The sequence below is a fragment of the Gopherus flavomarginatus genome, chromosome 5 (genome assembly GCF_025201925.1).
Source record: "Gopherus flavomarginatus isolate rGopFla2 chromosome 5, rGopFla2.mat.asm, whole genome shotgun sequence".
Classification (NCBI taxonomy): Eukaryota; Metazoa; Chordata; order Testudines; family Testudinidae; genus Gopherus; species Gopherus flavomarginatus.
In genome coordinates this window covers 39,273,540-39,297,996 of record NC_066621.1, presented here as the reverse complement: position 1 = coordinate 39,297,996, position 24,457 = coordinate 39,273,540, and the positions used below count along the sequence as shown (strand labels likewise).

Sequence of the window (24,457 nt, the reverse complement as noted above, 5' to 3'; positions counted from 1 at the left end):
TTGGATTTCTGTGCTCACGGGGTGGGCTCTGGGTACCCCTGGGGAGAAGAACCGGAGCTGGATTTCTGGGCTCACGGGGTGGGCTCTGGGTGCCCCCTGGGGAGAAGAACCGGAGTTGGATTTCTGTGCTCACGGGGTGGGCTCTGGGTACCCCTGGGGAGAAGAACCGGTGCTGGATTTCTGGGCTCACGGGGTGGGCTCTGGGTACCCCTGGGGAGAAGAACCGGTGCTGGATTTCTGTGCTCACGGGGTGGGCTCTGGGTACCCCTGGGGAGAAGAACCGGTGCTGGATTTCTGGGCTCACGGGGTGGGCTCTGGGTACCCCTGGGGAGAAGAACCGGTGCTGGATTTCTGGGCTCACGGGGTGGGCTCTGGGTACCCCTGGGGAGAAGAACCGGAGCTGGATTTCTGGGCTCACGGGGTGGGCTCTGGGTACCCCTGGGGAGAAGAACCGGTGCTGGATTTCTGTGCTCACGGGGTGGGCTCTGGGTACCCCTGGGGAGAAGAACTGGTGCTGGATTTCTGTGCCCATGGGGTGGGCTCTGGGTGCCCCCTGGGGAGAAGAACTGGTGCTGGATTTCTGTGCCCATGGGGTGGGCTCTGGGTGCCCCCTGGGGAGAAGAACTGGTGCTGGATTTCTGTGCCCATGGGGTGGGCTCTGGGTGCCCCCTGGGGAGAAGAACTGGTGCTGGAGTTCTTTCCCCACGGGGTGGGCTCTAGGTGCCCCTGGGTGAAGGGCTGGTGCCCGGTTCACACCGAGTGCCCGCAGTCCGGTTGGGCGGGCGCCGGCCCATCCACGTCCGGCTCCGGCAGGCGACTGCAATTCCTTCGGACGCCAGCAGCGAGCAGCAGCGGGCCGGGCTGCGCACATACACAGGCGCGCGCGGCGGGGCGTGGGGAGCGCGCCGGAGCCTGGCATGCCCCAGTGTGGACGTGAGTCACTCCGCGGAGCCCCTCGCAGCAGCAGCTGCCGCCAGCCAGGCTCCCCCCACATGCCGGCTCCCGGCCGCTCCGGGGCTCGGCTGCCCGCCCCGCCTGCCCGGCTCCCCGCCGCCTGCGGCTGATGCTCGCTGTCCCCCAGCTGCCCCGAGCGAGCCCGTGTGGACCGTACAAAGCCAGCAGCCCGCACCGCTGTCCGGGGACTGCATTGCCCGGGAAGAGCCCGCGGCTACCAGGAAGGGACCATGTACGTAGACCCGGAGGCTGGCGGCAAAGGTAGGAGCCAGCCCCCCCCCCCAGCGCGTCTGGGACTGTCGCGGCCATCGGGCGTCTCCGGGGCCCGCCCGCGCTCTGCTTGAGCCGCTGGGTGCTGTACAGCGCCGAACACCGGGGCAGCGGCGCGATTCGATCTCTGCTGCTCCAGCCGCCCGAACGGGGGCGACAGCGGCGGCGTCCCCCTCTCTCCAGACTGGGCTTGGCCAGGGGATGCCCCCCATCATCCCTCGGGGTAGCCCTTTGGCAGGCAGCTGCTTTCCCCCCTCAGCCGCGCTTGACGCGCACCTGCTGCACTCGCCCAGGTGCTGCAGGCTTGGCGCTGCTGGTGCTGCCTTCCGGGGCTTGGGTGCATGGGGACGGCGAGGCTGCGGGAGCCTGCCGGCTTGGGAGCGCAGGGCTCGGCTGCTTAGTGGAACTTCTCTGTGCCCCGGTATGGGGAGCGGGGGCAGGGCACGGCTACAGAATGGGGCTCGAGCTCCCCTCTCTCATGCCTTCTCTTCTTCACTTGCTTCATTTCTTCTCGTCTCTGCCCCTATTCTGCCTCCTTCCCCTTGCCCCTCTGCCCCATCTCTCCTCCCCATTCCCCCTCATCCCCATCTCTCCTTCTGCTTCTGTTCCCATTCCTCCTCCTCATCCCCTCTCTGCCCCATCTCTCCTTCTGCCTCTGTCCCTGTTACTCCTCCCCATTCCCTCTCTGCCCCATTCCGCCTCTTTCCCATAACCCCTCTGTCCCATCTCTCCTCCTCCTCCCCCCATTCCTTCTCTGCCCCATCTATCCTTTCACCTCTGTTCCCGTGCCTTCTCCTCCTCTGCCCCTATTCCTCCTTGCCGTTCCCTCTCTGCCCTTATTCCGCCTCTTTCCCGTTCCCCCTCTGCCCCATCTCTCCTTCCTCCTCATTCGCCCTCTGCCCCATCTCTCCTTCTGCCTCTGCTCCCATTCGTCCCTCTGCCCCATCTCTCCTTCCTCTCTGCCCCATTCCTCCTTCCTGTTCCCCTTCTGCCTCATCTCTCCTTCCTCCTCTGCCCCCCATTCCTCCTCCTCCTTCTTCCCTCTCTGCCCCATGATATCTCTCCTTCCTCCTCTGCTCCTATCTGGCCCTCTCTCTTCTTCCCATTCCCCCTCTGCCCCATCTCTCCTTCTCCTCTTTGCCCCATTGCTTTCCCATTCCCTTTGCTCCTCTGCCCCATCTCTCCTTCCCTCCTCCATCCCATCTCCATCCCCTTTTTGCTCCCATCTTCCCCTTTCCTCCCCGCCCCATTCCTCCTTTCCATTTCTTTCGTCTCTTTGACGTTCTGCTCCCATTACCTCCTTCCTGTTCTCGGCTCACAATTTACTCTGTCAGATCTCTGCTCCTGTTCTTCTCTTTCCCCATATCCCTTTTCTTTTCCTCTCCTTATTCTGCTTTTCCCTCTCTTCCACCCACGGAGCCACCTACTTCTCCTCCTTTCTCCATTCCTTTCCTCTCCTCTCCTTCCCTGGGTTGTGGGCTTTCTGGAGTTTCCCAGACAGGAGTTACAGTAGTTTGGTGGGGGAAGTCACCGCCACTCATTTCAAATGAGTCACCACCCTGCAGAGCTGCCTGAGCAGTGGCACCTGCTATTCCTGGAAGAAATAAACGCAACACAAGCAAAACATTCCCGAGTCACTAAGCCAGTTTGAGAGCAGTCAGCCCAGAGTGAGGGGGAGGAGAACCTCTCCATCTGACTGGCTCTGGGGGTCCTGCTCAGGCACAGCTTCCTGGCCTCACCTGCTCCCTACCCTTGCCCTCTGAGGACAAGGATTTTGGGAGGCACGTTGGCTGGTGCTCTTTGCTGATCTCATGCTCACAGGGAGCAGTTGGCCCACTACCTAGGAATCCGGAACACGCTGGTGTTGGGGGCTAGGATTTATGGCTCTCAGCAGAAGGGTCTATTGCCAGTGCAAAAGAAGAGGGAAGGGGCATTGTCAAACGCAGTGTGGCTGGCTGGGGTCTGGTGTTACCTGCAGGGTTTGGTTGCAAAGGTGGCTAGTAATGATGGACTCCCAGGGGCAGCAGAACAGGCTGTTTTCTTGAGATTTGGGGAGATCCAAGAGATGAGTGGAGTTGGGGGGTGGATTTTTCTTCAGGGGATTCTTTGGAATGTAGTCAAATTTTCCAAGTAATCACGATTCTATTTGAAGGAGATGCTCAGGCTTCAGCTAATTGGGCCTGTAGGAGCTGGCAGACCCAGAACATGGGTCCATCTAGCCCAGTATTCTGTATGTCAGTGGTTCTCAACCAGGGGTCAGGGCCCCCTGGGTGACCGTGAGCAGGTTTCAGGGTGTCCATCAAGCAGGGCTGGCATTAGACTGTCCAGAACCCAGGGCAGAAAGATGAAGCCCCACTGTGCAGAACTGCAGACCGGGGCCCTGAGCTCCAGCACCCAGGAATAAAGCCGAAGCCTGAGCAACTTAGCTTCGTGAGGCCCCAGGCAATTGCCCTGCTTTCTACCCCTTAATGCCAGCCCTGGCTTTTATATGAAGAAAATAGTTGTTGTGGTACAGGTGGGCTGTGGAGTTTTTATAGCATGTTGAGGGGTGGGGGATGGGGCTCGGAAAGAAAGTGATTGAGAACCCCTGCTTTATGTGACCACGGCTACTACCAGATGATACCTGAAGTGAGCAATTCTGGAATAACCTGATCTCCAAAGTGTCATCCCAGCTGCCTTAGATACTTACTTGGCCCCCACCACTATAGTATCTGAGCACCTCTTAGTCTTTAATGTATTTGTGCTCCCACCACACTGGGAGATAGATGTGGCGCTGAGGCACGGAGGACAAGTGACTTGCCCAAGGTCACACAGGAAGTCTGTGTCAAAGCAGGCAGTTGTACCCAGGTCTCCAGAAGCCTGGCTAGTGCCCTAACCTCTGGACCATCCTTCCTAAAACCCTCAGTTGATCTGACTTTGTCCTGAGCAGGAGAGTTTATATCCCTTCCAAATTCTGATATTGTTTTTTATAACCCTATCTAATGTTCTCATTAGCTGTGCAAACATGCAGTCCTTTTGTGAATCATGCTAATCACTGACCATAATGATACAATGTGGCAAGGTGTTCCATTGGTTAATCATGTGTTGTGTGAAACAACATTTCTGTTTATCGTTTTAAAATTTGCTGCCCTTCTGTTTCATTGGCTGGCCCCCAGTTCTCATCCTGTTCAAGGGTAAATGAGATTACCTGATCTACCTCTTCTGTGCCAATCAGTATTTTCTATACCTTGATCATTCCCCTTCTTATTCAGCTCCTCACCAAACTAAACAGTCCCAGTCTTCGCAATCTCTCTTCATATGGAAGTTTCCTATGTCTCTAATCAGTCCTGGCTCTGAATCCCTATGTTTCTGTTCGATCCCTTTGGAGACAGGGTCCCTAGCATGGCACACAGTATTCCATATGAGGATTCCATATGCCATTGTTTTACACACTGGCGTTATAATAGTCTCCGTGTAACTCTCCATCACCTTCCTTGTGGACAATAGTGTGCTGTTTGCTTTTTCCACTCCTGCATACTGAGCAGAGGTCTCCATTGCACTATCTACAATGGGGCCCATGTCTTTCTCCCGAGCTGATAATTAAAGTCGAGCTCAGCAATGTGTGTGAGTAGTTCTTGCTGTAGACCACTTCATTACTGCAGCCTCCTGTTCTGTCCTGGCCCCTTACCGGGAGACTGAGCCCCAAATCTATCACTCTGCCTGCCTCTACCCCACTGAGGAATCCCGCTGCTTGTCCCCAGATTAGGCAGCTTCAGTCTGAACTGCTCTAGGTTTGGCATATGCCTTTCTGTGTGGGCAGCTCTCTCCCAGCCCCTGCGCTGAGCTGCCCTCACCACATTATGTGGGTAACGCTCCCTGGGCTCCTCCCTGCACCACAAAAAGTGTGTGACCCTAGTCCAACGCCCCCTAGCTGCACTAATGAGGCTCCCTCCCCTACCCTGTGGCATTTGGGTGTCCATGCACTAGCGCCCCCTAGTCCCAGCACACCCTTGCTCTGAGCCCCTCCTCCCAACATTCCGAATGGGCAAAGCCCCTGTGCCTGCCTCAACCCCACCCTGAGACCCGCTGTCACCATGATCCTATCCCACTGCCTTCCACTGCACTAAAGATCCTGTCCTGACCACAGTTCCCCCATGATTTATGTGTGACTGTCCCATGCCCCACTGCTGGGCTAAAGACTCTGCCTGAGCCCCAGGTCATCCCAATGTGCTCACCCGTACCTGCCTCTCCCTGTCATAGGGACAGCCCCACCTTGGTCCTTCTCTCCTCCGGTCCTCGGGCTCTCATGCGGAAGGGTAGATTTCTGGGATGTAAAGATGCCACATGGAATGGAATTGAATGTCTGTCTTAAAACAGGGGGAGGGAGAGGGAGCCAGGTAGGGGCAACGATAAGGCAGCACAGATTTTCCCTCTCAGGCCCTAGACAAATATGGGTTATTTTGAGTGGGCTTGATCCTGCTAGGAGCAACTCCTGGGGATGCCAAGCCCGCTCAGCTTCCCCTGAGATTACACTGAAGTCTGTGGGAATTGAGGGCACCCAGCCCCTTGCAGGATCCAGCTCTGTATGATGTCTCTCTCTATTGTGTGGCCTGGAAGCAGGCCAGCCAGATATAGAAGCTATGACGGCAGGTGTGGCTTCCTCAGACGCAAGTTCAGCCAGCGTGCCAAGAAACCTAGCTCTGCACAGGCCTTGCTGTGTGGGGAGACCAGCGTGAGCAGCAGTGGGTTGGTGGGGGACCTGGTTTAGTTCCTGTGCTGAAATCTCTAGTCTGAAAGCAATCACAAGGAGATGCCATGAGCAGCCTTTGGAGGAGTGTGTCCTGAGACAGGGACAATAGCTACAACAGCAAAAACAGGAGCAGCAGCAGAGAAATAAATACCAATGCCTGCACAGAACTGTGGCCTCAGATCTCGTTAGAGCTCACGCATTATTCAAGATGAGACTGGATTGGTATGTGGATGGGCACCTCCCTGGACACTGGGTGTGAGTACTTGTACGGGAGATTTCCAGGAAACATAGAGGTGCTGCAGGAAATACTGTTGGTGACTCAGTAGATGCCACTTTCTCCTCTGTCTGTACCTGGTGCTAGGGGGCACTTTGCTGCAGGCGGCATCATCTTCTGGCTGAAGTATGATAAAACCAAGGTGCTGATCATTTGTGGTCATTAAAGATCCCCTGACAAGACCCCTCTATCCTGGTCAAACTTCCCTGCATGTGCTTACATCTTGCAAAAATGAATTCCTGTTCTATGTTCAGTTGGAAAGAGTATCACCCTTCATTTCCTGGTGCAAATTTGTGTAATGTTGCTGTGTGTGGTTAAACAGCAGTTGCATCTCTCTCCAGAGGTGGCTGCATTTCAGTGGTGCAGGAAGTAACCAGCCTTGAGAGATTTGTGAAATATAATTCATTATGACTTGTAAAATACTTCGGGACTTTTGGAGGAAAGGTGCTTTATAGCCGAAGGCGGTGGTGGTATTAATTATTACCTAACTGTAAACAATCCACAATCCAGTTAAACAATGGGAGGAGTTTGAAGCCATTATTAAGGGAAATAGTCTAGGGTGAAAAGAGACATTACATGTGTAATTCAAACCAAGAACAAACTGAGGTGATTTTCCAGAGGCCAAGAGTGGCAGAGAAGGCTTTTTCTCTGACTGATTGTGGCAAGGGATTGCGAGGAGGGAGCAGGGAGGTTTGGGGAATGGGTGATGCCACGCATGATACCCAGCTTCCCAGGGGAGTTACACTTCCTATGGCACATCTGAGGGCTTGATCTCTTGGGAAAAGCAGATCAGCCTTAATGTCAAAGCGAAATTTCTCCCCCATGACTCTCTGAGTGAGATATTTGCCCCCCGCATCCATGTCCTCCCGTCCCGTCTCTTCCATCACCATGTAATAAGGCTCTGTCTCTTTCCATCTCAGCCCGTGGAGTGAGACTGCCCACCCCTGTCATGCCCTTCTGCTGTCTGGCAGTGTGAGAATTTCTGATGCCCCCAGCACTTCTGGGAGGGCAGGTGTGGGAGCAGTTTAATAGAGGCTGTCCCCCATGACTGTGTGAGTAAGGCTTGGGGGGCAGGGGATCAGCACCCCACATGGAAGAGCCTCTTGTGTCCCTGGGGCAGCCCTTTCCACTGCTCCTTTGGTGCCTCCTCTCCTCTGATCACCAGCTGCACTAACAGAGCTGAGCAGCCTGAGTGATGGCCCCTCACAATGTGGTGAATAAATAACCAAGTGCCTGCTGTTTTCTCAGGGGAGGGGGGAGCTCCTGGATCTGAGATGAAAAGGTTTGCGTGTTTGAGCAGCAGGTGTCGGGATGGCAGAGCAGGGGAGTAGAAGGGAAGGTGACTCCCGAGGGCTTGTGGTGCAGAGACAAAAGATGGGTTGGTTAAAAATAAGATGAAATAACATCAAAAAGATTGTTTTTTTTTGGGGCCCTAGTACAGATAGCACAATGGCCCTGAACTTACATGAGCAGAACAGCCGGGAGGGGAGCAGCGTTCATGTACTGGGGAGCAGGGTTTATGTACCGGGGAAAATCACCAGCAGAGAAGCAGACACAGAGTGAGGAGCTCAACCAGGCTACCAGCCATTCTGCACGACGCTCTCCATCCTCTCCTTGGGCTGGGTGGCTGGAGAGGCCAAAGAGCCATTTCCATGAACAAGCCACGTTCGCTTCCCCTGGGCCTCCCTGTGCAGCTCTGCTGACTTGTGTCTGACCCCCCCACTACTCCAGGTTTGCCTCTCTGGCTGTGCTAGTGCCCTTCCATCCTGCGCCACAGCACCACCCTGCTATTTCTGCCCCAGCTTTCACCTCAGTCCTCTTGATCTAGGGCAGTGGTCCCCAACCTTTTTCAGACGACGAGCCACGGAGGACCGTGGTGGTGGATGAGCATCCGCCCAAATGCTGCTGACAAGCAACAACGTCAATAGGTGTCGCCGCCAAAATGCCACCAACAAGCAGCATCATCCAGAGGTGTTGCCACCAAAATGCCGCTGTAAATCAGCGGCATTTTGGTGGCGACGCCTCTGGATGACGCTGCTTCTTGGCGGCATTTCTGTGGATGCTTGTCTGCCGGCCAGTACACGGGTGACCTTAGATGCCCTGGTGGGTGCCATGGCACCTGCGGGCACTGCATTGGGGACCCCTGATCTAGGGCATCTTCTGTTATGTCGGGTCTGGTGCTGCTGATACATTTACCTGCATTCGCCTCTGCCAAGGCCCCAAAATCCAGACCTACAGCATCCTCTGCTCTTCCGCTCCTGAGGTCCCTGCATCAGTTTGCCAATCCCCTCAATCCTGCCCTGTGTTATCCCTCTGCTGTGCCAGCCCTGGGCTCTCATAGAGCTCTGCCAATGCCCCTCCATCCTGCCCTGCAGTGCCATCCTCCTAGTCCAGTTCTGGGGCCCCTGGTTTCCCAATGCCCCTCCATCCTGCCCTGCGGCACCACCCTGCTAGTTCAGTTCTGGGCCTCCTGTCCTGCCAATGCCCCTCCATCCTGCCCTACAGCACCACCCTGCTAGTCCAGTTCTGGGGCCCCTGGTTCCCAATGCCCCTCCATCCTGCCCTACAGCACCATCCCACTAGTCCAGTTCTGGGGCCCCTGTCCTGCCACTGCCCCTCCATCCTGCCCTACAGCACTATCTTGCTAGTTCAGTTCTGGGTCCCCTGTCCTGCCAATGCCCCTCCATCCTGCCCTGCAGCACCACCCTGCTAGTCCAGTTCTGGGGCCCCTGGTTTCCCAGTGCCCCTCCATCCTGCCCTACAGCACCATCTTGCTAGTTCAGTTCTGGGTCCCCTGTCCTGCCAATGCCCCTCCATCCTGCCCTGCATTACCATCCTGCTAACTCAGTACTGGGCTCCCTGCTCTGCCAATGATCCTCTGTCCTGTCCTGCAGCTTCTTCTTCATGCCACCCCGGGCCCCTCCAAAGCAGAGACCGTACCAACTGTTGCCAGCTCCTGCAGCAGTCGTTTTCAGGCAAATTAAATCAAGACCCATGGTCTCACTTTTTTTGGGACCAAGGTTACATTTGAGCCTGGATCTGCTGGGCTGAAAGGCTGCTGTGTGAAACTGTTGCATCACGAGCTCCCTCCCTCCTCCTCCCACTGGCCTCCTGCTGGTTTTTCTCTCTTTTCATCCCTCCCTTTCCCGCCTACTAGCTGTAAAATTTCTCCTCTCCTGCTCTCAGGTGCTGGTGCCTCCCAGAATAGCTCCCATGCCAAGGGAGGGGTGGGGAGAGAAAGACACACACACCCCACCCTCACCCACCAAGTGGTGACAGGTGAGATCAGGTTACTAAAATTAAATTTGCCTTGGCTGCAGCTGCAGGAAGTGGGGTTGGAGGTGAGGGATCCTCAGACAGGAATACGCTCTGGCCAGGCCCAGAAACTGCACAGGCCAGCCCCAGTTTTGTTTCCAATGAAAGATGGGGCAGGGTGGTAGGAGGGTGCCCCTCCCCAGCCAGGAATGATGAGTGTGGAAGGAGCTTGGGGCTGATTTCCATGGCCTGATCTCGCAGCCTTCAGCCTGCCAGGGAGAGAGAGAAGGAAATGAAGACAGATGTAGATAATATCGCTGCCACCCCAACCCCCCAGGGGCTCAGCTACAATATGTATTATGGATGAATTCAGCAGGGGAAAGGCTTTTGAAGAGCAGACAACAGGGCTGGCAATAATGGACTGTGTTCAAAAGGCAGAGAGCTAGGGAAAGCATAGAGTGGGGTGGCTTGAAAAGCCACCAGATGGCTCAGCAGGGCATGGCCCGTTCCTGGGGGGAGCAGGTGCTGAGATACCTATGAGGTGGATGCAAGCCCCTTCTGTGATTGGGGGTGGGGTCATCACTTCCAAACAATGGGACTCTCCAACACTCCTCATAGAGATAGTCCCTGCCCTACCCAGCCTTCCCAGTTCCCTCTTGGCTTCATAGATTTTAGGGCCAGAAGGGACCATTATGATCCCCTAATCTTACCTCCAGAATCATAGTGAATCAGGTGTCACAGCTAAGGCTATAACCCACATGTCTGGCATTCACTTCTATGACCGAGGTGAGGATAGAACCCAGGCGTCCTGATTTGTGCTCCCCACCTTTACTGCCAGAGAACTCTCTCTCCTGGATCCAGCTTCACAGTTCGCCTGCTAGCCCACCCTGCTGCTGCCTATGGAGTGGGCTTGAGTCTGTGGGGCTCAAGGGTGTGCTGCAGAGCTCTGTGTCTGTGGCGATGCCCTGCTGCGCCCAGCAGGCAGATGAGGCAGGATTTGTTAGACAGTGAGAAGAGACGGACTTCCTGGAACCTTCACCCCCTGCCTCCTCCAAGAGAGCTCTGGGTAGGGGCTGAACAGACTTGGGGACTAAAGGAGGCCATGTGCTGAGAGCAGCGGAGGGGATCAGTGAGGTGAAGGGGGCCAGGGAGAGTATTGACTGACTCCTTCCTTGACATCTCCCATAATACAAACTCATCCCTCCATGTTCAGCTCTTCTCATCAGTCCGTTGTTCCTCTCTCTTCACCCCCATTGCCCAGTCCTCCTTATCCATCTCTCCACCAGTCTCCCGTGTTTTCTCTTCTTTCCTCCCATCCTGTCTCATCCACTTTTCCCCACTGAGATTTGGTCCTTGCGTCTCTCACCACCCCCATCCCCATCCCTTCTGTATTCCCCTTCCTACCTTTCTTCCTCCCTGGTCTATCCATCTTCCTACCAGGCTCATCACCATGGTATCCGAGCACCTCTCTCCCTGTCTCTTGTTTACCCCTTCTCCCCCTCCCCCCGTTCAATCTGTCTTGTTTTCCTGGGACATCTGTGCTGTTGGCTCATTAGGGACGTCAGGAAGCCAGACAGACCGGCACCCAGGTGAGATGGCCACTGATGCTGCAGGATAAGGAGGAGGGAGACAGGAGGAGCAGGGAGGGAGGTCACCTTGTGTGGAGTTAATGAGGTTTAAAAGGGAAGTGGCCAATCTCGCAAGAAGAGAGAAAGCGGGGGCGGCTAAGGTTAGGGGACTGAAATCGCCCTGCCTCTGCCTCAGGGATGGATGAATCTGTACCTGAGAATATAGACAAGCTCTGAAGCTGGGGGAGGTGTAACAAGGTGTCTTGCCCTTTAAGGTCTGAAGGCCTGGGCCCAGCCAGCCCTAATTACTAAGGAGGCACACCTCAGGAGAGATCAGCTCATTCCCTATAAAGAGTAGCAGGAAGCTGCAAAGGGGGATGCGAAGGGAGGCCAGAGGTGAGTGACCTGGTGTGTCTGGGAGCAATTAGGCTCTGGCGCAGGAACCTGGGACTTGGGGAGTGAAACCACAGGCTGTGAATGGACATAAGAGGTTTGTGAGTTATTGAAGAAGCCCCTTGAAGGGGGAAATTGAGGCAGGGCCACTTGCAGGGCTGCCCTGACGCCACGAGGGGATGCACAAGAGGTGGCCTGCCCAATAACAGGAGGCCCATATGGACTGTAATAAAGGAGAGATGCTGGTAATAGACCAGTCTTTATTTTACGTGATATGGGTCAGTAGCCACTGACTTCAGTAGCTACTGCTCCATAGACCAAGACTTCATTGTGGGTGGGCCATGTGTTACTGTCCATGCCTTTTAGCTGGGATTGGGCCCTGGGATGTTTGCCTAAATCAGGGGTAGACAAACTATGGCGGCACGCGAGTTGATTTTCAGTGGCACTCACACTGCCCGGGTCGTGGCCACTGGTTCAGGGGACTCTGCATTTTAATGTAATTTTAAATGAAGATTCTTAAATATTTTAAAAACCTAATTTACTTGACATACAACAATAGTTTAGTTATATATCACAGACTTATAGAAAGAGACCTTCTAAAAAGGTTAAAATGTATTACTGGCATGCGAAACCTTAAATTAGAGTGAATAAATGAAGACTCAGCACACCACTTCTGAAAGATTGCCGACGCCTGGCCTAGATGTCCCATTAACCTCCTGCCCAGAGACTGCAGCTGGAAGTTGATGCCTAAATTCTTTGACCATTGCCAGCAGGTGATAGCAAGAAGCTAGTAGCTGGGTTTGGCAAATGCTTTGTTCCTTTTGTCCTTGTCCAACTTTTCCTTCCCTGCCTGAAATGGGTTCCTTTCTGGATCCTCCACACGTACCTTGGAATGTGTTTTTTATTCATAGTGCAGTCCCGGTTTCCCATTTGGCTGTCCGGGGGCATTTCCCTTCTCCTCTGTGTCCCTGTGTCTGGGAGATTTTGGTGACGTGCGTGACCAAGTGGTGGCAGTGTGGGACAAGTGTCCCCCTCTTTCAAGTCCGCTTGTGCATGGCCAGTTTGGTCACATGTTGTCTGTCAGTGGTGTGGATGGAAGATCGCTCCAGGGGGGCTAGTCCTGGGAGGAGTGAATTGGAATCATCAGTGATTTAGATAATGGCTTGGAGAGTACACTTATAAAGTTTATGGACAATACCAAGCTGAGAGGGGTTGCAAGTGCTTTGGAGGATAGGATTAAAATTCAAAATGATCTGGGCAAACTGGAGAAATGGTCTGAAGTAAATAGAATGAAATTCAATAAGGACAAATGCAAAGTATTCCACTTAGAAGGAACAATCAGTTGCAAACATACAAAATGGGAAATGATTGTCTAGGAAGGAGCACTGCAGAAAGGGATCTGGGGATCATAGTGGACCATAAGCTAAATATGAGTCAACACTGTAGCAAAAATAGCAAACGTCATTCTGGGATAAATATATGGAGATATACCTATCTCATAGAGCTGGAAGGGACTTCGAAAGGTCATTGAGTCCAGCCCCCTGCCTTCACTAGCAGGACCAAGTACTCATTTTTGCCCCAGATCCCTAAATGGCCCCCTTAAGGATTGAACTCACAACTGTAGGTTTAGTGAGCCAGTGCTCAAACCACTGAGCTATCCCTCCCTGTAATATATTAGCAGGAATGTTGTAAGAAAGACCCTTGAAGTAATTCTTCCACTCTACGCCATGCTGATTAGGCCTCAGCTGGAGCACTGTGTCCAGTTCTGGGTGCCACATTTCAGGAAAGGTGTGGAAAAAATGGGAGAAAGTCCAGAAAAGAGCAACAAAAATGATTAAAGGTCTAGAAAACATGACCTATGAGGGAAGATTGAAAAACCTGAGTTTGTTTAGTCTGCAAAATAGGAGACTGGGAGGGGACATGATAGCAGTTTTCAAGTACATAAAAGGTTGTTATAAGGAGGAGGAAGAAGAATTGTTCTCCTTTACCTCTGAGGATACGTCAAGAAACAATGGGCTTAAATTGCAGCAAGGGAGGTTTAAGCTGGACATTAGGAAAAAATTCCTGTCAGGGCAGTTAAGCACTAGAATAAATTGCCTAGGGAGGTGGTGGAATTTCCATCATTGGAGATGTTTAAGATCAGGTTGGACAAACACCTATCTGGGATGGTCTAGATCAGGGATCAGCAACCTTTCAGCAGTGGTGTGCCGAGTCTTCATTTATTCACTCTAATTTAAGGTTTCGCATGCCAGTAATACATTTTAACGTTTTTAGAAGGTCTCTTTCTCTAAGTCTATAATATATAATTAAACTCTTGTTGTATGTAAAGTAAATAAGGCTTTTAAAATGTTTAAGAAGCGTCATTTAAAATAAAATTAAAATGCAGAGCCCCCCAGACTGGTGGCCAGGACCCAGGAATTGTGAGTGCCGCTGAAAATCAGTTCACTTGCTGCCTTTGGCACACATGCCATAGGTTGCCGACCCCTGGTCTAGATAATTCTGAGTCCTGCCATGAGTGCAGGTGACTGGACTAGATGACCTCTAGAGATCTCTTCCAGTCCTACAATTCTATGAGCAGGGGCAGTTTTGGAGATACCCATTAGGGGAAGATACTTCTTAGGGGAAGAAAGCCTTGAATATGGCACCAGGTGCTCCCTTTGGGCACCTTTAGTAGGTCTCCTGGCTTCTCATTGGCCAAGGTGGTGCAAGGGTCTGAGATTCCCCTTGTGGGAGATTTTGGTCAGTCTCTGCCAAGCCTGTTGTGGAGAAAGCCAGCACTTTTCATGGTGCAGTGGGTGAGCGTCACCTGCCTCTGAGGAGTCCCTGAGACCCATTTGGATGTTGCTGCCGATCCATTTCCTTCTCGTTGGGTCCTCGGGGATTTAGAACCTCATGCAGCGTCATTGTGACCCATTCATCACGAGTGAGATGGGCAACTGAGGAGCAAAGTTTATTCGAGCGTCTGGCCTGGGCCAAGAATTAGCTGCAGGGTTCTCCCGTAGCTGTTCCAGCTCACCAAGCGGTGGTAGCTAGGTCGATGGAAGAATTCTGCTGTCTGTCCCGAGGGTGAGGTTGGCATAGCCCCGGCTCTCAGGAGTGTGGATTTTTCATGCCCCTGAGAGACGTCGCTATGGCAGTGTAAGCTCCCTGTGCAGACTAGCCCTGAAGTTATAACACCTCTGGAGAGGCACCACCACCTGAGGAGCCTCGCATATGCTGGTTCAAATTGAACTCTCCAGACGCCAACAGAGAAAGAAAGGACTTTTGGATAAATAGCACAAGCTTGAACTCACTCGAGCCTTCACTCTGGTTCCTGATCTACAGACTGATCCAAACGTGTAACCACAGGAAAAACCCAGCTGTGGAGTTTGAAGAACTGACCAACACCAGAGTCTTGGGTTGGGGGTGCCCACTGGTAAGCTTTTTAGCATGTGTGTCGGTTCTTTTGTGGGTTGTATGTGCTTTCTCTGTAATGCTTTTACTTTCAGAATAAATGTGTTTGCTTAGAAAGAGCTGTGTGGTCACTTGTAACTGCTGGCAATACACTGGCCATAGCTCGCGGAGAGAGCAAAGTGCAGATGCTGGCCTCTTGAGCAGTCTGCCTTGTTGTGGACATCACAATGTAGGCAGGGAACTGTGCAGCCTTAACGCTCCTGGTCAGAAGGGAGTGCAACGTGGGTCTCTGCCCATGAGAGGTGACGGCTGGGAGCCAGAAACCTTTTACGTGCATTCCCTCAAGGGACGAGGGAGGGGGAAAATATAGGTGCAGTTATCCTTAAAACTGGAACACAGCAGCTCAGTTCTCTGCTATTGGTGCTACTCTTCGATACTCTCAGATGATTGTCTTTGGAGATTTCAATAAGTATCTGCATATCAGCTCAGATGGGCTGGCACATGCCTTCCTGGAAGCAATAGATTCTCTGGACTTTACTCTAGGGTCTAGAAGAGCCCCTTTATCTCCAGCCATAAGCTTGTTCCCATGTATGCATAGGTGCCGACTCTGTGGGTGCTCTGGGGCTGGAGCGCCAATGGGGAAAAATTAGTGGGTGCTGTGCACCCACCGGCAACCAAGTTCCCCTCACCCCCCATCCCACCTCCTCCTCCCTTGAGCGCGCCATGTCCCCACTCCTCCGCCTACCTCCCAGTGCTTCCTGCCTGGCTGCCGCCAAACAGCTTTTTGGCAGTGCTAGCACGGTCCAGGAGGGAGGAGGAGGAGCGGGAATGTGGTGCACTCAGGGGAGGAGGCGGGTCCAGGGCGGAGATTTGGGGAAGGAGTTGGAATAGGAGCAGGGAGGGGGCGGAGTTGGGGTGGGGACTTTGGGGAAGGGATTGGAATGGGGGCAGGGCAGGGCCTCATGAAAGGGGTGGAGTGGGGGCAGGGTTGAGGGACAGAGGGGGGTTGAGTACCCACAGGAAAGAGGGGAAGTTGGTGCCATGTATGGGTGAGTTCTGGATAGTTCAGATTCTCCGGTCATCTGAGTTGGGTGGTCCATCTATCCCCTCATCCATTCCAGTGCAGGGTCTGTTCCACATCTACACCAGCACTACATCTAGTCTATTTCTCCATGATCTTGGAGACTCCTGAGTCCAACAGGTTTCTGTGGTCCCATTGCTGGTGCTGGGGTAGACCTGACCCTCATCCCCTTCACAGTGGGATGGATAGATAGCCCTGGGTGCGGGGGCATTTGACTCCTTGGTTCCTCCCTCTATCCTGGTTATTTCTTGGGCCTGGAAGCCACTGGGGCTAACTCCTGCCCTCCTGAAGATCACCCATATAAATAGTGTGTAGGCTAATAAAATGCTTTTGAACTGAAACTCACCAGTGCCCACCTCCTTGTCTAGTCTAAGGGTCTATCCACCATATTCAGCACCTCCAGCTCCCTACTGCCTTGTACACCACTGACCAGACCCTCTCCTCTATGGGTTTCCTGAATGTGTCTTTTCCTAGTTCCTCTCTTCCATGTTACCATCAATGGATCCTCTTCCTCCTCCCTCTCGGTACTGTTTCCCAAGAGTCTGCCATTCATCCACTACCCTTTTCCCCCTCAACTCGCACGCCATCCTCTCTTGTCACCTCACGGACCACTCTCAGATCTATCTCTGCAGCCCTGTACTCTCTGCCTATGGCACATCTCTCTGTCTCTCTCCACACATCCCTAAACTCTCCCATGTCTTCATCAGCACTACCACGCCTCCCATCGCTCAAGCTTGCGCCCTCGGGAATATCCTTGACTCCTCCTTTTCCTTCTGTCCTCACATCCAGGCTTTCCCCAAACCCTGCCGCTCTCCATCTAACCATCGCCCCTTCTTCTGGCCCCACTGCTCACTCCTCCTCTGTGCACCCACCTCTGGAGGGGGTTGGTTTGGTGGTGGGAAGCCAGGTAGCAAGCACCTTTATGTACCTGATGATTGACTCACAGCTGCAGCATGTGCCCCTGGTGACTGCAGTTCCCTGTTATCGGGGCCCTCAGCGAGGCTCCCCCAGCACCTGCTGCAGCCTCTTGGTTGTGAGCTATTATGAGTCTATTACTCCCACTACAAACTCTTGATAAGGGCTGGCTCAGAGTGGTGGATTGATTAGAAGCTGCTACTGTTGGTTTTTAAAGGCCCTGGTTGTCCTCCCAACCTGCACCTCTTAGAGTCTCAGTGACCGTCTTGCTTTAAGAGATTCTGCCACCTTGTCTTGGGTCTGTTGTGGATCATGCCTTCCTGGGGGTGGGGTCTTGTGGGGAAGGGGGGTGAGTATATCTGTGCTGCATCTGTGGGACCCAGGCTTGTGGGCTCGGTGTTTCCAAGCCTGTGCTTGAGCATGCGCACTGCACTGTAAACTTGGGTTTACAGTTGCTGGCCCTGGGTCTCATAACTGTGCTAACACATCCATACTGCACTGTGCAGACCTTCTGACTCAGGTCTGCGGCTCGAGCTGCGTCCACACTGCAGAATGACAGAGCTTGCACCCGAGTCACAGTGGGACTCAAGCTCCGACTGACCCTGACTAGTAGGGTCCTAGTACCTGGGTCTTGAGTGCTTGCTGACCTGTGTCAGGGTGGATGGATGTAAGGGAAGTTTGGGCTCAAACCTGAGTAACAGCCTGGGTTTAGTGTGCAGTGTAGACAGGCCCAGGGTGTGCAACTTACTCCCTGGCCAGGGCTGCAAAGTGGGGACTGTGCCTTTTTCTGGGATTGGAACATGGAGTAGGAGCTAGACTTTTATCTGAGGTAATGGGGTATGGTTGGAGCCTATTTCTGGGACAGAGACCTGAGGAAGGGAGTGAGGTATCAGGGTGAAAACTTTGGCTTTTATCTGGATGGAGACACAGGCCAGGCCTCGGTCTGAATCGGAGCTGGACTAGGCCCTTTCCACAGGTGGGGCCGTGGGGGCACAGAGCCGGCTGGTCACTGGGGCTAAGAGAGGGGGGAGTGTGTGGTGTTGCTGGTGAGGGGTCACTACTGGTGCACAGGGTGACTTGCTTGCTTTGCGTATAAGCCTGGGGGCCATTGAATTTGAGGGAGACTCGCCAGTTTGGTGATTGGGACACTTAGCAGGCACTGTAGAGAAAGAGAAAGAGGGGCTGGGTGAGCTCATCAGAACTAGCTCCCCTTCACCAGGTCTTATTTTGCCTCCTGTTGGGAGCGGCTGAGACTAGGATACCTATGAGCTCCCCATACGATGGCCTAACCATTCCCTATAGCGCCCCCTGCTGGGAGAGGCCCTCCCCTCATCTCTCCTGTGAGAGGCTGGATGTGTGTCACTTTCTGTCCCTCTTTCTCTGTCACTCAGTCACCCCAGCTGTGTGTGAATAATGGAAGGCTCCGAAGTGAAATGATTTCGGGTGGTGGTGCGGCTCTCTCCCCTTTCAAATGGCTCTAAAACGGAAACAACTCTGGGAGGTGTCCCGCTGCTGGAGGGCACTGGCTGCCCCTGAAACAGTGTTGAAATGGCAATGCCAGTATGTGTAGCCATAATGTCACCCAGTGGCATAAATGTGCTGCCCCCGCTGCCAGCCAGGGCAGATGGAGGCTGCACCCAATGTTTAACGGCAGCCTGGGCGAGCCAGCTGGGGAGCTGGGACTGTGGGGGCTGCCCTCACTGCATGGGTCACTGGTTCCACACACTGCTCCCCATGTCCGTGCTGGATCCTGCTCCCCCGCCAGGGCGGTACATGCAGCGCCTGCAGGGGACAGAGACAGTACAAGCCAAACAAGCTTCCCTGCTGGCTTCCAGCCTCCACACTCGTCTGCATGCAGAGACGGTAATAACATGCTGCAGCCAGGGAGAGATTCCATCCCATGCCCTGGCAGACCTCAGGGATTCCTCCCCCTTTGTTACTGGGACACACCAACCTGGGGAAAGCACCCCTTGCTGCTTAGAGGGAGACAGAGTCCCTGCTGTCAGACCCAGGCATGTCCTCTCCCCCCTGCATTAGCCATCGGGATGGGGGTGCCCCATGCTTGCTGTAGGGTCAGATCGCCTTGTGCTCTTTCAATAGAGCAGTGGTTCTCAAACTTTTGTACTGGTGACCCCTTTCACACAGGAAACCTCTGAGTGTGACCAACCCACACACTTATAAATTAAAAACACATTTTTATTGTTAATACTATTATAAATGCTGGAGGCGAAGGGCGGTTAGGGGGTGGAGGCTGATAGCCTGCAACCCCCCATGTAATAACTTTGTGACCCCCTGAAGGGTCCCGACCCCCAGTTTGAGACCCCTGCAGTAAAGGGCACTGAGCCTTCAAGAGTCACATTGATTAGGTGAGGCCTTAAAGCCCCGCTGCATGTGCCCCCCCCCATGCACTCCCAGGCTGGTGGATGGGTGAGAAAAGGAGTGGGAAGGGAGGGGGGTGAGTGGACAGATGTGTGTGAGCAAGCCGGTGGAATCCATTTGTGCTGGTAGCTGTTTTTGTCCAAGTCTGATCCTCTTTCTATTTAAGACCAAACAAGCTAACACCCAGGGTAAGAGGAAAAGTCAGCAAAGATGATGCAGCTTCTGGCTTTCTCATTTATAGCTTAGCTGCTGGAAGAATCTCAAGTAAGCACCCAATATGCACCATCTTATTAGCCACGCCAAAACTCTGGCTAGGATTGGACTAAAGCATTTAGTTTATCCAAGAAGAGGTTAAGTAGAAGGACTTGGTGGCCAGGGAATTCTGTGAGAGAACCAGCAGAATAGCCCTTCACACGCATACATTACAGATCCTAGCACAGGGAGTGTGGCAGGGAAAGAGGGGCCATGGCTGGGCTGTTTGTTGAATTCTGATTATTCTCGCTTTCAAGAATGGCCCCTTGTGGGCTGTTGTAGCCAGGTGTAAATTAGAGCAGTCCCAATGCTGCTCTAGCTTTTGCAGAGAGCTAAGCAGGCTTGACCCCCCCACCATTCCTATGTGGAGCATAACTCATCTGGAAAGGAAAATCTGGTGTCAAACCAGTATTTGGGGAATGGGAGGAGGCATGAGTCCTGGACCTACAGGAGGTAGGAAAGGGCCATAGCTCACAACTCAAGAGGGAAGGTGCCCCTAAAATATTGAAACAACCATCAGTTTAAATCTGGATTTGGAGTGCCTTCCCCTTGGCCCTGCATATGCTGTTACAGGCACCGTTATGGCTAATAGAACTGCATGCACTCCTTGTTGCAAACAGATGGATCGTACAGCATTGGAAATCAATGCCGGGGCTGCATAGACTTTGCGGCACGGAGGGTTAGAAGAGCTGACCGGCCTCAGAAGAGCAGCGCATCAAGTAGAGAGACTCTTGCACTGTAGCAAGCTGATCCGGATCCAGCGTTCGGATCTCCCAAAACTCTAGTGGGATTGGATTTTTGTTCAGGGCCGCCCAGAGAATTCAGGGGGCCTGGGGTCTTCGGCAGCGGGGGGCCCCCGCTTCAGCAATAATTCGGAGGTGGGGGGTCCTTCCACTCCGAGACCTGCTGCTGAAGTGCCCCGAAGACCCGGAGTGGGGGGGCCTTCCACCCCAGGGCGGAAGGCCCCCCTCCACCTAAGACCCAGAGCGGAAGAAGCTTCAGGGGCCTGGGCCCCGCTAGAGTTTTCCAGGGCCCCTGGAGCAAGTGAAGGACCCCGCTCCAGGGGCCCTGAAAAACTCTCGTGGGGGCCCCTGCAGGGCCTGGGGTAAATTGCCCCACTTGCTCCCTCCTCTGAACAGTCCTGTTTTTGTTCGTCTTGCTTTGGGCCCAGTGCTCATATCAGTGCAGTCATGAATTAGGTGAGCACCGAGAGCTGTGGTCAGCTTGTGGATGTGCTCCACTGACTCCTACTGCATGGAAGCAGAACTGCTCAGTGTGTGACTCAGCCCTTATGTTATGCTGCTAACAACCATAGGAGAGACTCCTTTAACTCAAGTGGGAGGGGCTTGGGGAGCAGGAGAGGCAGAGCTCTGGCCATGCTGTCCTGGTGTGTACAATTCTAAGCCGCCATGGAGGCCTAGTGAGAGCTGTGAAACACTAGCTGGCCACAGCTTTTTTATAACAGTCTCTATGGTGTGTGTAACCCTTGAGTTTGGCCATATTGTTACAGCCTTTGGTGACAGTGTAACCCATCTGACACAGCACTGACCCGCACAAAGGACTGTATCTAGCATAATGGGTGTGTAACAATATTACCTAGCTCTTAACTAGCACATTTCTTCAGTAGATCTCAAAGCACTTTACAAAGGAAGGTCAGGATCATTATCCCCATTTTACAGGTGGGGAAACTGAGGCACAGGGCAGGGAACATGGCATGCCCAAGGTCACCCAGCAGGCCAGTGGCAGAGCTGGGGATAGATCTAAGCTCACCTGAGTCCCAGTCCAGTGCTGCATGTTCTGAACTAGTGGTCTGGGAGCCACGAACAGGTTTCAGAGAGTCCACCAAGAAGGGCTAGTGTTAGACTTGCTGGGAACCAGGACAGAAAGCCAAAGCCTTGCCATGTGGGGCTGAAGGCTGGGGCCCTGAACCCTGCCACCTAGGGCCGAAGTCGAAGCCTGAGCAGCTTAGCTTTGCCGGTCCCACTGTAGTGTGGGGACCTGGGCAATAGCCTTGCTTGCTACTCCCTAATGCCGGCTTTGGCTTTTATATGCAGAAAAAAGTTGTGGCACAGGTTGGCCATGGAATTTTTTATAACATATAGGGAGTGGGGGGGCTCAGAAAGAAAGAGGCTGAGAACCCCTGCTCTAGGACACACTGCCTGCACTTTATATCCCAGGTGTATTGCACAGACAGTATCAGACCCAGTGCAGTTATCCAGAACCAGATGCATCAATCAGGCTCTGATTTAGGTGCCTCAGTGAGAGCTGAGCTGTTTTGAAACCCTGGCCCTGCTTGTGGGTGCTGAGCCCTTGAAATCTGGCCTTGAGTTTTTGTGAATCTGGCGCCATTGTCTCCTGCTTCCAAGCCACACCTCTCACTGTCCTCGCACTCCTGAGTGTTAGGAATGGTGACATTATTACCAGAAAGTCTGTTACCTTCCTTCCCACTCTGTGCATGCTGCTGCCCCAGTGTGTGTAAGGGAGGGGGCAGCGGAAAGGGAAGCCTGGTCCCTGGACTGTATGATCAAAGGGGAGGGGGAGTGACTGCCCTGCAAGGCATAATGGGGAGAAGACCACCTGGACTGGGATCTGAGAGTGAGGGGGCACAGGGAGTTGGCCTGTGATCCAGGGAGGAGGGCAGAGGGCTGTGTGCGGTCAGCAGAGGCGGTTCCACACCTGGGAGTGGGTATGGGCTGTCTGAGAGTACAGTGGGGCAGGAGCTCTGCACAGAGTGTGCTCTGCTGATTGCAGACAAGGGTGGGAATCAGGCTGGGATCCCTGGGAGGTGGGGTGTCCGTGTGTCAAAGAAGGGCTCTGGGCATGTAACGGGAGCATGTGTTTGGGCCGCGCTGCCTCCTCTGGCTGCCCTTTAACGAGCACAGCAGTGCAGAATTGCTGCCTCTCTCCTGCAATCAGTGCTGCTCCTGCTCACCAGCTGCCACTGCCAGCCCAGCTTGGGGCTTGGCTGCCTGTCTGCCCCTGCTGCAAGGTACTTGCTCCTGGACCAGGCTCCTTCCTCATTTCCTCTGCCCCGATGCCCAGGTGCTTCTCCGCAGGGGTGGAGAGTGAGGGGATCAATTCTTGACAGGTGGAAGCTGCTGCTGGCCTCCCACACTGGCTGAGCCCATCTCCTGGGGAGGGTCGCTATGGTAATCATGAGTCTATGCCAAGGCCCCTGCCAGCAGCACTCTGCATCCTGGGATCCCTTTGGCCCAGAAGAGAGGGACACTCGTGCCTAAGGCTAGTTCCCTCCCTCCTCTCCAAGCACTCCAGTCTAACACCTGCGGGATGTCGGGGGGGGGGGGTGAGGAGAGTCCCTGGCTGGAGCACAGGAGTGGGCTTCTGCTCCTGCTTTGTCACTAAGGCAGTGTGTGACCAGGACCTCCCCATGCCTCCGTTCAAAGAGGGGTGCTACTACCGTAACAGAACTCCTGTCACCCAGTGCTTCACAGTTGTCCCTGTGCTGCACCTTATGTCTACCTATTGTGTGGCTTCCCTGTGCCCACAGGGATACAGTGCTGCTCTAAAAGCACAGGTACCTGCACCTACCCCATCAAATGAGAATCTCCATTCTCTGGCAGCAGCATGGGGACTTGAACACATGGGGAATCAATTCCACTTCCATCCAGTAGGGGGAAGTTGTGCCTGCCAGCTTATTACCCCATTTGCCTCTTTCCAAGGGTTGCTGTGGGGCTTAATCCACAATGTGCTTAGAGATCCCTGGTGGGAAGCTGCTACAGGCTAGCAAAGTGTTGCTGTACACTAATAAAGGGAGTGCAGTGAGCATGTGTTTGGGATCTACCCACAGTGTCAAGCTGAGGGCAGCTGTCCCCATCCCGAGCCTTGCTACCCTGAAGAATTCATTCTGGACAAAGCCATGGACTGCAGGGCATAGGAGACAATACCATGCTGGTCTCTGATTCTCTGTGGGCCTCTATGATGCTTAGCCCTAAGGTATTGCTGGGGCCAGGGCCAGCTCTAGCAATTTCGGCGCCCCAAGCACGGCGGCACACTGCGGGGGGCGCTCTGCCACTCACTGGTCCCACGGCTCCGGTGGACCTCCCGCAGGCATGCCTGCGGGACCAGCGGACCCTCCACAGCTCCGGTGGACCTGCCGCAGGCATCCCTGCGGAGGGTCCACTGATCCCGCAGCTCCAGTGGACCTGCCACAGGCATCCTTGTGGAGGGTCCGCTGGTCCCAAAGCTCCGGTGGACCTGCCGCAGGCATCCCTGCGGAGGGTCCGCTGGTTCTGAAGCTCCGGTGGACCTGCCGCAGGCATCCCTGCGGAGGGTCCGCTGGTTCTGAAGCTCCGGTGGACCTGCCGCAGGCATGCCTGCCGATGCTCCATCGGAGCCGCGGAGCCAGTGGACCCTCCACAGGGACGCCTGCGGCAGGTCCACCGGAGCCACCTGCCGCCCTCCCGGCAACCGGCAGAGCACCCCCTGCTGCGTGCCGCCCCAAGCATGTGCTTGGTGTGTTGTGACCTGGAGCCGGCCCTCGCTGGGGCAGGTGCTCTCACCTCTCTGTCCCCGCAAGGTCCATGGCTGAATCTGACTGAGCGCTTGCAATGGTGCCGTGCACTAGGAATGAGGAGAGCGCAGTGGTAGGGAGCAAACTGGGGGATCCGGCTGCTTTCTCAGCTGTGGCTGTGGGTGGCTGTCATGCAGCTCACTTACTGCGTGGTGCCAGCTCCGTGCCAGCTGTGGGAGTGGCCCCGGGTGCTGATTTTGCTGGGCTAGATGCTCCTCACCATTCCTGCCTGATTCCAGTGACATGAAAGCTTCCACCCATGCCTCCAAGCGAAGATCACTGGGTTTGTTTCTCTGACTCAGCCTGGGCTCCCCAATCCCGCTAGCTGGCAGCGAAGGGGCCAGGGCTGATTAGAGACTTGGCAGTGACCCCTGAGCCAGAGCAACACTCTGAAAACCCTTCTGTGGTTTGCTTAAGTGAAAACTAAAAGGCACCACAGACCTGAGGAAGGGGGCTGGTTATC

General features: G+C 54.2%; 1 protein-coding gene across 4 annotated transcripts in view; it reads left to right on the top strand.

Moving 5' to 3' along the window:
- The first annotated feature begins 1,066 nt into the window (after positions 1-1,066).
- Positions 1,067-24,457, top strand: part of SYT7 (synaptotagmin 7) — a 177,295-nt gene continuing 153,904 nt past the window's right edge. The window contains exon 1 of one of the 4 annotated variants that reach the window (XM_050956176.1): positions 1,067-1,215. In XM_050956176.1, coding sequence (XP_050812133.1) covers positions 1,185-1,215 — 31 coding nt within the window. In that variant the 5' untranslated portion in view covers positions 1,067-1,184. The remainder of the gene's footprint in view (positions 1,216-24,457) is intronic. The other 3 variants (XM_050956177.1, XM_050956178.1, XM_050956179.1) reach the window with 3 other exon arrangements.